Source organism: Aspergillus terreus, genomic scaffold (genome assembly GCF_000149615.1).
Source record: "Aspergillus terreus NIH2624 scaffold_15 genomic scaffold, whole genome shotgun sequence".
NCBI lineage: Eukaryota > Fungi > Ascomycota > Eurotiomycetes > Eurotiales > Aspergillaceae > Aspergillus > Aspergillus terreus.
The window spans coordinates 782,467-794,713 of record NT_165938.1 but is presented as its reverse complement, the minus strand read 5'-3'; the positions used below and the strand labels follow the sequence as shown (position 1 = coordinate 794,713).

Below are 12,247 nucleotides of genomic sequence, written 5' to 3'. Positions count from 1 at the left end.
AGCCTTTGTGCCTCCAGGTAGGTATATCGCAAGAATTATCCGTCATTCCATAGCCCGGAGCTGAGCAAGCATTGGCAGGTATATTGTCTCGTATCTGCCCAGAGCCCAGACAGTGAAGTAAAGTTTGTAGTTCGGATATGCAATCATGCTGCAATGGATAGTCAGTAAGCAGCTCAACCACTTTCGGACCCAACAACCTACCAGGTGTTGTTGAAGACTCCCTCTACGTCCTCTTGATACCATTCACCATTTGCCTGCTGTCGGGTCATGATCAACTGTACAGCAAGTCAGCAACAGCCGGGCCTACATGGGATGCGTCATACCTTCAGGCCTTTTTCGATGGCCTGCTTTTCCGGACACCTGGCATACATCAACGCCAGGCAGGCCCAGGCAGTGTTAACTACCTGGCTCTGTTCGTGCTGCACATAGATCTGCTTTTCGCACGACGTGTAATGCTCACCCCAGCCACCGTCAGCCTTCTGCTTGTCAAGCAAGAACTTGCAGGCGCGTCGCACCCGTTCACTAGTCTGCCATGTCTGACCGACTACCTCTAAACTCTGCACAGCAAACATGATGGCGTAGGTAAAGCATATACCCCACGAGCCATACCAGCTGCCATCTGGTCGCTGAGATGCCTCGATATAGTCGACAGCGCGGTGAATAACCCGCCCGATATCAGCAGATCTGTAGGTGGGGAAATAGCGCTGGAAGAGTGACAACGCAGTCACGACTGCCGTAGTGCATTCCGGGTACGAATACTCGACCATAATGCGATCGAAAATTTCTGATGCGTTGAGGTGCTCGAGGAGTTCGCTAGAGCGCGTGTTCTCATAGCTGCTAAAGCCTCCATCTTGGTTCTGCATGAGAAGGAGAGTGTCCACGCAGTCCTGTAACCTGTCATCGCTAATACGTTTAGGGAAGCCACTACTATCGGTGGTGAGCATGTGTAGGTAGCTATCAGCTCTTCGGGTGGAAACTCACCATTGCTCTTGCAGCAATAAGGTTGACTTGAGGCCTTCGGCGGCGCAGTCTGAAACAATGTACCCGTTGTCTTTTGTGCTGAATGGCCATCCACCCTTCCTTGGCTGACGGTATGGGTCGTCCAGATTATCACGCAGTTGCGAGGTTTCGAGGAATTCCAGGGCCTTCTCTAGAGCTGGTCGGAATTCTTCCTCCTTGGCCAGGCCAGATTCAACGGCGGCTTGGATACTAAATGCGGTGTCCCAGAGCTGTACGCCGTTCGTTCCACTGCAGGTCAGACCGTCGGCTTCTTTCCACATGTACGTAGAAATCGTTTCTCTGTGGCGCCTCATCCTCTCGCTGTCTTTGCCTTCTTGATGCCACACAGAGACCATATGGAATGCTTTATTAACTGGTGCCAGGCAGTTGTAGGACGTGTTCTCGTCTTCGCGTTTAATCAACGCGCACACTCTTTGCGCCGCCCAGCGGGAAATCCACGTCGGCCTTAGAAAATACTCCCAGCCGCGGAGAAGGGCATTTGCTGTTCTTAACGCCAATGACAACGGTTTCATCAGGTCAGATGGCGAGACATGATTCAAATAGCGAGTGAAATCGATCTCTTCATACTTCTGTCTGTATATCTCGTCTCGGATGTTCAGAAGAAGCTTATTCACCGGCTTTTGAACCTTCTCTCCATATAGGTATGAAACTGGAAGGTATACAACGCGACATTGAATCCACCAGCGCCATGGGTGAAAGGGGACCCAATCTGGGAGAAGCCTATAGCCACCGAAATCAGCCTCTTTATTGAAACGCATAATCCGTGGGATGCATACCAAAGCTCGGGCGGGATAGGGTTGACTCCGCTCCATTCGTACAGATTCAGCAACGATAACCATACCTTTCCCCATTGAGGGATGCCCGTCGGACCTCCTTGAAGCAGTCAGTCTCCGTTTAGGTATTGCATTGTGGGTGAATAGAAACATACCAAGCCTATGGAGGCATTCCCTTGCCCGGGTCGCTAGTGGATGGGACGCCTCGACCCCAAGAATGCGCAAATTGACGTAGTAGAGCGTCGTCGCGAACACGGTAGAGTGACCGGCAGAATGCAGTCCCCAACCTCCGTCAGAGTTGACAGTACTGTTCAAATATCGAATGATTTCAATCCTCCATTCTTCTGGGATGTCGGTGTCTGTGATATACATGGCAATCACAAGACCAGCAAGGAGGAAACTGGGACCGCCGTATCCGCAGCCCCAGTGGCCGTCAGCAAGCTGGAGCTGTTGATAGAAGCGAAAGCCGTTGCGAGCTGATTCATGGAAAGTTGACGCCTCAGGTAAAATAGGCAGGTCCTAATTCGGTCAGCGACAAATGTACCAGCGCCACACGCCTCAGTGTAGGCAGCTTATGTGTTTTGTCATACTGTAGGGAGCCCCAGAAAGTACTTCTCAGCAGCCGACTGCGGGCGACGAGTGGCCTCATCTTCGTCGACATATCGCCAATGATGAGCACCTTCGTTAAGATGGAGGCGCCACCGGGTGGGTTGGGTTTGGGGGATAGTCGCCATGCCGCGCTAGATTTGCCTAAGATGAACAAACACTGTATCACGAATAGGGCAGGTTATCTTGGTAGGATTCTCTCGATTTCAATCTCCTACCTAGTTAAATTTCAACGATCTTACAAACAACGATGCACATTCACCGCATTCCTCTGAGGTTCATGGGCAGCCTTAGCGCAGTTCCTTCTGCTGCCTGTCCATCTGTCCCCAGGCTCCGTGCGTTAGGGTCACTCGGGTCTTCTAAGGGATGTAAGCAGCAGCTTCTTGCCACATTATTGGCCCTGAAGTGCTGCGCCGCACCAGAAAGAAACGGCTATTCCGTACTAGTGTTGTGTCTTGGTACTTCTAGTCTCCGTGCGGCGCCTATCCCAATCTCTCCATCCTATATCGGCTCCACCTTCAACTCATGCACTGACTACGCCATGCTGCGTCAGCGGTTTGTTCTAACTAGTTAGTTAACTACTGCAAATAGTGGATTCGATGCGCTAGGCTTGTAACAATAAGGTCTGTATGATTGCATCTTTTTCTTTTCTGTTACTATTTCAAGATACGGAGCAAACTACATGTTTCAAGAGAAAGATCTGGTTCGTGGTTGGGTAATTCCTCTTTTCCAAGTCGGCTTCATTAATTGCAGGCGATCAATGATCAAGTATTGGCACTTCTTGAAATTGGAAAGAAACGTGGCATGTCCTCCGATATAGCACCACTACCTCGCATTGTAATCGCGACCTGCGCCACTTTTGCCACGTCTATACACACCGCGTCTCATGTATCCCGACACAGTTGCCAGAACAGGTGGGCCTCTCGTTTCAAAGATAGACTCCTATTTGTCGAAGATTGCGGATTAGCAATAAGCAGTGAGTCCCAATCATGGAGATTACTCACCCTGCGCGACTCTTTCTTTGCACCACCATTGTTCGGGTGGGCAGTAATATCAGGCCTTTTGAGCAGCCCTGTATTTGTTATGAGAGATGCTCTCTCCGCAATCGATATTCTCGGACCCCAGCAGTATTCATCTAAGAGGTTCCAATATATAATATCGAGGCCTGTGACCGAGCGGCAAGCTAGATTGAACCATGCACTGTTATCTTGGATCGACTGTCGCATACGCACGGAAAGACGATCGCCATCGTGTGCTCCTCCGTCTTCCCTCTTCTTCAACACTTCCAGAAAAGCACTGGCTTCCGTAATATAGGACTGCAGAAAGGCAGGGAGGCCTCTTTGTTTGATATATGTGTGCGGAGCCAGCGGAAGGAGCCAGTCTGGCATACTACCCGCAAACTGGACAGGCCCCGAGTAGCAGAACTCCCAGTTCGTCACCCCTGTGACCTGGAGAGAGTCATCCACGAGTACGTGTTCGGGTTTCAGACCTTCTGCAAAGAGCTTGAAAGGTCCATAATTGTCCGCTCGGGAGACAAAGCTCAGTGCGATTGCTTTCAACAAGTGCCGTGCTGCATATTGCTCTCGATAGGAAGCCGTGTCACCCATAATGGTCTGTTGTCGCTCCAATCGTATTGACTGTAACTCCAGCAGAGAGTAGACGTAATCGACCGCGCTGTGATAAATCCTGGATGGCCTGATATGATCACTCAGATCCCAGACTCTTGATAGCTCGCTGATACCCTGTGAGGACGGCCGGCGGTTTGCGGAGAAGGTGCGGGTGATTTCGGCTTGTACAAGACTCCCAATGCGATCGAAGTTGAGTTTCCACAATTCTAGCAATATGTCCGCCATTTGACCATAGAGCATTTCTCGTGTTGCGCGGGTCTCCTGGAGATTCCGGCCCGGCGTGTTCCAAAGCACATCGGACATCTTCCTGCCGTCAACCCAGGTCATGATGATGAAGGGGCCCAGTCCAGTAGGATTGTCCGCCGCTGTCCCGTATGCAATGACTCGGGGGATAGGAATCGGCGTCTTGAGGGCCACGAATTTCATAGCCACCGCCTCGTTCTGGACTTTCTCATCGATGAAGGAAGACCGGCCAGAGAATGTGAATCGGATGAGCCAATCTCTTCCGCCATCATCCCAGTGCAGTCGTGCTTTGACCGTAAAAGGATCATAATGCATGGAAACCACTTTGCCGCCATCACGCTTGCGATATCGGTTGGCAAACGCGCAGATTTCTTGAGCAGTGTGCGAGTTTTCGTTCATGTTGATGTCGTGCGGCTGTCCATGAATACAGTGATGCTTTATCTAGCCTTCTAACTGGCGCAAACCAAGAGTCTGCAGTAGTCAAATACTGGTCGTTATTAGCAGTATCTTTGAAATTCTCATTTCGCAGGCGAAGTTACATTCTATAGAAAGTACCGTAGAGATGTCGTTCCGGAAAGGGAAAGGCGCATTGCATAAGATGCATATTTCGAAAATCAGAAAATACTGCTTAGTTAGTTAATCCGTCATATTATGTCACCCCTATGCACATAGTTAGTTACATCTCACCACTGACACTCATCCTCATCGTCAGTATCTTTTCATTTGATTACACTTACTCAAGAATACTCTAACGTCATTGTATGAGACCTCTAGATCTCATGCAGGTTGATGACGTGTATGAAGCCCGTCATAAAAGTCAAGCAGATCAGGGGCCCAATGCTGGTGTTGGATATATATCCCCGAACAACGCCAGTCTTGGGCATCAGGACGTCCACCATGTCGAGATAGAATAGGGATGATCGTCGACATTTCTCTTAATAATACTCAGCCTTCCTGCAAGTTGTCATGGTTTATGGACCAACGAATCTATACAACGTGTCAACTGACTCGTATGGAAAGAGTCAATGGTCCAATTGATGCAAACTTGCAGTTCCCCACTGGAAGCTCACTTGTTTTCTTTTGTTTTCTTCCAACTAATGGAGTGATTCTGGCCATGTCTATCGGCGCAGTCTGTAACTGCGCCGCCACGTGACTGCCTAGACCACCACGACCAGAAATTCCAACTTATACGTCCATCTGGCATCATGCGTACAAACACATCTGTCTTCTGAACAGCTCAAAGGATCCGCTCAGATCACCATGTCGAAGAAAAAGTCAAAGAACAAAGCCAAAGCGGGTTCTGATCTCAAGAAACAGATCCGCGCCATGATCGACTCTGCCTATAAACAAAACAAGCAGATCGATAGAAAGGCCATCAAGGCAAGGTTCCTGGCGGAGCACCCAAACAAACAACAGTCCATCAACGACATAGTGAATACGTAGGTAATTCCTGCATATTGTGTGGTCCCGCTGATGATCCACCCAGATATTCGGATCATCTCGAGAGTAAGGGCAAGAAGGATGGCAAGAAGCAAGTGTCAACCCCAGCTGTGAAGCAATCTCCACCATCGCGAAAGGCCGCCGGAGTGAGTCTGAAATCTAGCTCTGCGTTAAATACCACGCCTACTACAGACCAGCACTCTGGGCCATCTCGAGTTGGGAGTATCCAGCCTCAGGAGGCAAACGGAGACTTGAAAGACTTGATCGACTTTTCCTCAGACGACGAGCGCGATAGCTTCACAATCACTCACACGGACAGCGACGAAGGCTACGGGCAATCAGAGCAGCTAGAAAACGTCATTCTCAAAGGTATGCTAGGCTCAATATCTGCGCTGATCGTTCTGACAAGAAACAGAGTTCAAGGAACATCTGGCTGTTCAGGATGGCGACCTTCCAGAAACTCCCTCTACAACCAGCTCGACTATGCCTTCTCTCGAGGACCAACTCCAGTTCCTCAACACCGATCCCACGGAAGAAGGACCACCCAGAGACGCACCGAGGAACCTGGAGCACGCCATTCTGGTTACCCCGTCTGCAGAGAACCTGGGACACAGAATGCCGTCGCAATCTGCTCTGCTTGGCCAGCTAGATACCCGAGAATCCAAGGCCGTTTCGGACCCTCGCGTAATGCTCAACGCGAACATTCCATTCTCGGCATTTATCTGTGGCCTTCAGGGAAGTGGGAAATCGCATACAACGTCCTGCATCATAGGTGAGTTCAGACCGGCCGGTATCATCATAGTCTAACAGTGGCGACAGAGAACTGCTCCTTGACATTTCCTGCACTGGGAAACCTGAAAAAGGCCGTCTCAACCCTGGTGCTCAATTTTAACGAGTACAGCTCAAACATCAGCTCTCAGCCTAGTGAGGCGGCCTTCCTCGCATCGATCATGCCCCAATACGCCTCCCGCCAACAGCCCATCCCCGTGCGCGTCTTAGTGTCGCCAACGAACTTTCACAATCTGGGAAGAATGTACTCTCAGATTCCAAACGTGGAGGTGCGCCCTTTCCAGCTGCAGCCGCGTCATCTCAACATCAGCATGATGCTGTCTCTCATGTCCATGGGAAAGAACGACTCGATGCCGCTGTACATGGCCCAAGTCATCCGGGTCCTGCGTGAAATGGCAATCGAGAGTGGTGGGCACTTCGACTATGCGAAATTCCGCGCACGACTGGATTCATTGCGTCTGGACCGCGCCCAGACTCCTTTCCTGTATCAGCGGCTGGATTTGCTGGATTCGTACCTTGACCTCAGTGGGAGGAACGACAAAGATTACTTTATTGATGGGGGAGTGACTATTCTGGATTTGTCGTGTCCGTTTGTCGACGCGAATACGGCGTGCATTCTGTTCAGAATTGCCATCGATCTGTTCCTGTACTCTCACTCGGCTAGAGGGAAGATGATTGTTGCGGATGAAGCGCATAAGGTACCGGCTATTTATGTCTGAATTACTTGCTCTCTTGTTAACCATGGCACAGTATATGACAAACACCGCGGCAGCAAAGGAGTTGACAGAGACGTTCCTAAACATCATCCGACAGCAGCGGCATTTCGGCGTACGGACCATAATTTCGACCCAGGAGCCAACAATATCTCCTTGCCTGATCGATTTATGTTCGGTCACAGTCATCCATCGGTTCTCGAGTCCCGAGTGGTACCGGACTATTCAAAAGCATGTCCCTGTTGACAAAAAGCGTGATGGAAGTAACGGCGATGCAAACGATGGGTTCTATCTCATTTCAAGTCTTCGAACCGGCGAGGCCCTGATCTACGCACCTTCTGCGTGTCTGCTGAAAGAAGATAACGAGGAAACCGACACAAAACATGGAATTTTCAAGATGACGATCCGAAAGCGCATTACTTGGGATGGAGGACGGACGATTGTGTGCATTCGTTGATATGCGTTTAGCTGGCGTCATTGGTTGAAATTGGACATTGCACATTGGAAGCACAGGTTATGCTAGACTATGGACACGATCCAGACGAATTGTCCGGAACTGTTATGATTAATGATAGAGCCATATGCTTGATAGAGTGATGTTAGACAATGTCAGACTATTTTTAACTGGCGTGTCATGTACGACGAATGCGACTGAAGACAATCTGCTGAATCTTATCCATGGAGGGGAATCCGCTGATGGTATAGCAGCAATATGGCGATAGGACCAGATATCCCGAACAGCAACAGCAGGTCTGAACCTTAATAAAGTACAGACTCCCTCGAAATATAAAGAAATCCAAAGAAGACGGTAAAGTCTGGAACAAGTGCTTTGCAGTGAGGCCGGAAACAGACTGTCCGGATGCGGCATACCAACAACCCGATCCACCTCCAAGCCACGACAAGCACTATCTAGAATCCCGACGTAATCAGCGGAGGGAAGGCCTCAATCGATGGTCCACTGGTCTTATTATCCTCTCCACGGCCACGAGATCCCTGACAATGAATACACACGCTCCCCCGATAGTGCCAGCAGCATGATTGCGCTCCGGCAGTCCTTCCACCGACGCCCGCTATCCATCGTCCTAGGAGTCTCGCTGCTCCTGTTCATCTTCTGGGTCAGCTCGCGCTACTTGCAGACAGACACATGGCAGCCCAACACTCCAGGCACAGGCTCCGGCCGCGTCGCCAAAGTGAGCATGCTGTACGGCAAGAGGAACTTGCTGTACGAGCGCGCCCTGCGCAGCCACCAGCGCCACGCGAACCGCTGGGGATACCCGATGTACGTCCTGCGCGAGGACATCTCGGTCGGCTTCTGGAACAAACCGAGTTACTTGCTCTCGCTGGTTGTCCAGGAGTTGACCAAGCCGTCTGCCGAGCGGGCTGAGTGGTTCATGTAAGCTCTGTCGCACGGAGAAGAGGATAACACTGACACGGATATCCAGGTGGGTCGACGGCGACTCGATCATCCTCAACGACGACATCCCCGTGGAGATCTTCCTCCCGCCACCCGACATCACAGACGTGCACGTTGTCACAGCGAAAGACCAGAACGGCCTCAACACGGGCATCGTCTTCTTGCACGTGCACCCGTGGACGATCAGCATGCTCGTCGAGACCCTTGGCCACCCGCTGTACAAGCCCGATATCGATCTCGGCCGCTCCGCCGACCAGGAAGCCATGGCGCGCGTGCTGAACAAGACAGAGGGCGGGCCCGACCAGCGCGGCTACAAGGACGGGGTCATCTACTTGCCGCGGCCGTGGATCAACACGTACGAGTGGCACCACGCCTACGAGGGCAAACGAGGTAACCTGCTCGTGCACTTTCCAGGGCTGGAAGAGGAGCGCTGGAGCCATATGTCCAAGTGGCTGGACATTGTGGAATACACGCCTGAGAAATGGCGGGTGCCGCTGGAGGAGACCGAGTACTATACGAAGACGGCGGACTTCTGGAACCAGGTGCGCACAGCTAAGCAGTGGATTAAAGCGACCGAGGAGAAGCTCAGGTCACCGGCGCTGAAGGGTCGGGAGCAGGTTGAAGAGGGTGTACGCGAGCTGAAGAGGGCGCTCTATGAGGAGGCGGATAATATGGACTTGCTGCGGCAGCGGATTGAGGATTTGAGAGCCGTGTTGCATTTTGATTGAGCATCATCATGTAGATAGTTTAGCTTTGTGTTTGGTTATATAGGTAGTATATTGCATGAATAATAGAAATATGTAGCATTGTATCTTGCATACTCCGAGTCGGATGGTGCCGTTTGCGGAAGTACAGCGCAACATCATATACGATGTGGGAAATGTGACATCGCTCGTATCCGTGCAAAGTCAGACGAAGAGAACAAAGAAAATGAGGTGGATATGGAAATGCATCAAAATCATTAGCTGATCGATGTCGCCATCGCAGCCTTGGCTTGTGTGCTCATCGCCTGCATCGCGTACCCCCTATACTAGTCCACATCCACATTGGACACATCAAACTAGCAATCAAGCCACATCCAGAGACAATAGCCGATACGCGAGAGCCGACAGGAAGAGTCAACAGCTTCTTGACCCGCGGGCAGCAGCCTCAGCTAGTGGACTGGAAGGATCTCCGCCGTCATCACATCAAACTCAACACTAACAGCCCGGCTCGACTGCACACGAATCAGCACCGCTCCCACCGCCCATAGCGTTGGCTTGGGCCGCTAATGCAACCCCAGCAGCTGTAACCAGAGCCCATCCGGCGTGATTGATCCAAGCGATCCCCCCATGACCCTGGCCTCCCCCGGACCAGCCGTGCCAGCGGCCCTATCACGCCCGCCTCGCACAATGGTGTTATTTTAGTAAGGTCTCCTGTCATTCATCCAGACCAGGATCGCGGCCGTGTTGACCACATGGCTCAGATGACTTCACCCGCCGCGTTCCCCGCACAAGGGAGTACAAAGGACGTCGTGGCAGCTGCTTAGCTGGGATCTTTCTGTTCACAACACTCAGTCCCTGTCTCTGAATTGACCGTCGTCACCATGGGCAAGACGCTGGGCAACATCCGCGCCGTGTACATGGTCGCCCTGTGCTGCGTGGGCTCGTTCCTCTTTGCCTACGACACTGGCATCATTGGGCGGCATTCTTACGCTGGAGTCGTTCCAGAACCATTTCCGATACACCGCGAAGCAGAAATCCACCATCAGCTCCAACTCGAACAGTCTGTTGCAGGCGGGAGGTAGGTAACACGAGACCGCTCGGGACGACCGCCGCTAACACCGCTAGCTTTCTTCTCCTGTTTCTTCGCATGGCCGTTCACCGCGCGCTTCGGCCGCCGCTGGTCGATCGCGCTGGCGTCTTTGATCTTCTGCATCGGCGCCATCATCCAGGTCGCGCCCACCCACTCCATCGGCGCCTTCTACGCCGCCCGCGTTATCAGCGGCGTTGGCGTCGGCATGGCGACCGTCATGGTGCCCATGTTCAGCGCGGAAATGGCCCCCAAGGAGATCCGTGGGATGCTCGGTAGCATGTTCCAGTTCTTCTTCACCCTGGGGGTCATGACCTCCTACTGGGTCGACTACGGTGTGGAGAAGCATGTTCCATCGATTGATCGGCAGTGGCAGATTCCCATCGGTCTGCAGCTGGTGCCGGGGGGCATACTCGGGATCGGCATGTTGTTTTTGAAGGAGAGTGTGCGGTGGCTGGCGAAGAAGGGCCGGCATGCCGAGGCGATGGAGTCGCTGGTTTGGATCCGTGGCGGCGAGGAGACGGACGAAGTGCGCGCTGAGTATGTACCTTGAGTGGAGTGGCAGTCATATACTGACGGGTATAGGATGGCGGAGATTCTTGATGGCATCGAAGCAGAACTGCGCGCGACTGAAGGCGTGACGTGGAAAGAGCTGCGCATGCCGGCAAACATGTACCGCATGTTCATCACCATTACGATCCAGATTGGTATGCATGCCCTCTCCCCCAAGATGCATATGTCGGCTAACACAACCAGGTGTGCAATTGACCGGCAACACCTCACTCGCGTACTGTATGTACATTCTGATCTCTTATACGGGTCCTACCACTAACACAGTAAAGATGCCCCTCAGATCTTCAAAGCCGTCGGCGCCGGCAACGACAGCCTCCTGATCAGCGGCTTCTTCGGCGTAATCAAGGTCGTCGCCTGCTTCATTTTCGTCGTCTTCCTGGTCGAGCGCGTCGGTCGGAAGTGGTCGCTGATCTGCGGCGCGTTCATGATGGGCTCGCTGATGCTCATCGTGGCCATTTTGAGCAAGGTCTTCCCGCCAGACCCCAACGCCACGTCCATCTCCTCGCCCGCGATCGCCTCCATAGCGATGGTGTACCTCGAGGCGGGCATGTACAACATGTCGTGGGGCCCGGTGCCCTGGCTGTACATGAGCGAGATCTTTCCCACGCGCATCCGCGAGATGGGGATTGCCGTCGGCACGGCGACGCAGTGGCTATTCAATTTTGTCTTCTCGCAGGCGACGCCGCATGCAGTGGATAACCTGGGGTGGAAGACGTTCCTGATGTTTTGCATCTTTAACTGGGCGCTGGTTGTGTATGCCTGGTTGTTTATTAAGGAGACGACTGGGAAGTCGTTGGAGGAGATGGAGGAGGGTGAGTTGTGCCTTTATAGAGCTTTGGGTCGTGCTAACGTGTCGCAGTCTTTGAATCCAAGGCGACCATCTTCAACAAAGATCGGACGACGGAGGAGAATGTCGAGAATGTACATGCCAAGGGTGAGCACCATGCTTAATTGTAGAAATTGGACTGGATGTTATACGGATCTGTATGAGTGTCTAGCTCGAGAGTTTTGCACAATAGCCCTACATTCCTTCAGTGAGTATATCGAGCACATCGAATGCAGTTTCACCCCTCATGGATAAGTCCTCTTGCACTATACCGAACCCAAGCTTCATTCATCTGCAGTCAGTTATACCAATTGAACAGAGCATCAAGGCAAAACCTCTTCTCCCTTTCCAATCCCAACACCTCCCCCGTCCCTCCTGATCCCCAGCTCCCATCCCACACAATACCCCCAACAACCTCTCCGCCGCCTCCT

At 52.1% G+C, this 12,247-nt stretch overlaps 5 protein-coding genes across 5 annotated transcripts; 3 read left to right on the top strand and 2 right to left on the bottom strand.

The window, feature by feature from the left end:
• Nucleotides 1-42: 42 nt before the first annotated feature.
• Nucleotides 43-2,527, bottom strand: ATEG_09767 (terpene cyclase/mutase family protein; the record flags this gene model as incomplete). Its single annotated transcript, XM_001218388.1, has 7 exons — nucleotides 43-148; nucleotides 202-275; nucleotides 324-894; nucleotides 982-1,740; nucleotides 1,797-1,893; nucleotides 1,949-2,312; nucleotides 2,384-2,527. 7 exons carry the CDS (start codon nucleotides 2,525-2,527, stop codon nucleotides 43-45), a joined length of 2,115 nt encoding a protein of 704 aa, XP_001218389.1.
• Nucleotides 2,528-3,224: 697 nt separating this feature from the next.
• ATEG_09766 (phosphotransferase family protein) lies at nucleotides 3,225-4,669 on the bottom strand (the record flags this gene model as incomplete). The annotated part of the gene is made up of 2 exons (XM_001218387.1): nucleotides 3,225-3,341; nucleotides 3,404-4,669. 2 exons carry the CDS (start codon nucleotides 4,667-4,669, stop codon nucleotides 3,225-3,227), a joined length of 1,383 nt encoding a protein of 460 aa, XP_001218388.1.
• Nucleotides 4,670-5,530: 861 nt separating this feature from the next.
• Nucleotides 5,531-7,218, top strand: ATEG_09765 (uncharacterized protein; the record flags this gene model as incomplete). Its single annotated transcript, XM_001218386.1, has 4 exons — nucleotides 5,531-5,709; nucleotides 5,757-6,079; nucleotides 6,126-6,482; nucleotides 6,530-7,218. 4 exons carry the CDS (start codon nucleotides 5,531-5,533, stop codon nucleotides 7,216-7,218), a joined length of 1,548 nt encoding a protein of 515 aa, XP_001218387.1.
• Nucleotides 7,219-8,246: 1,028 nt separating this feature from the next.
• ATEG_09764 (glycosyltransferase family 34 protein) lies at nucleotides 8,247-9,354 on the top strand (the record flags this gene model as incomplete). The annotated part of the gene is made up of 2 exons (XM_001218385.1): nucleotides 8,247-8,605; nucleotides 8,655-9,354. The coding sequence occupies 2 exons, from the start codon at nucleotides 8,247-8,249 to the stop codon at nucleotides 9,352-9,354; spliced, it is 1,059 nt and encodes a 352-aa protein (XP_001218386.1).
• Nucleotides 9,355-10,211: 857 nt separating this feature from the next.
• Nucleotides 10,212-11,941, top strand: ATEG_09763 (sugar porter family MFS transporter; the record flags this gene model as incomplete). The annotated part of the gene is made up of 7 exons (XM_001218384.1): nucleotides 10,212-10,265; nucleotides 10,336-10,408; nucleotides 10,456-10,957; nucleotides 11,003-11,124; nucleotides 11,174-11,209; nucleotides 11,260-11,802; nucleotides 11,850-11,941. 7 exons carry the CDS (start codon nucleotides 10,212-10,214, stop codon nucleotides 11,939-11,941), a joined length of 1,422 nt encoding a protein of 473 aa, XP_001218385.1.
• Nucleotides 11,942-12,247: the final 306 nt, after the last annotated feature.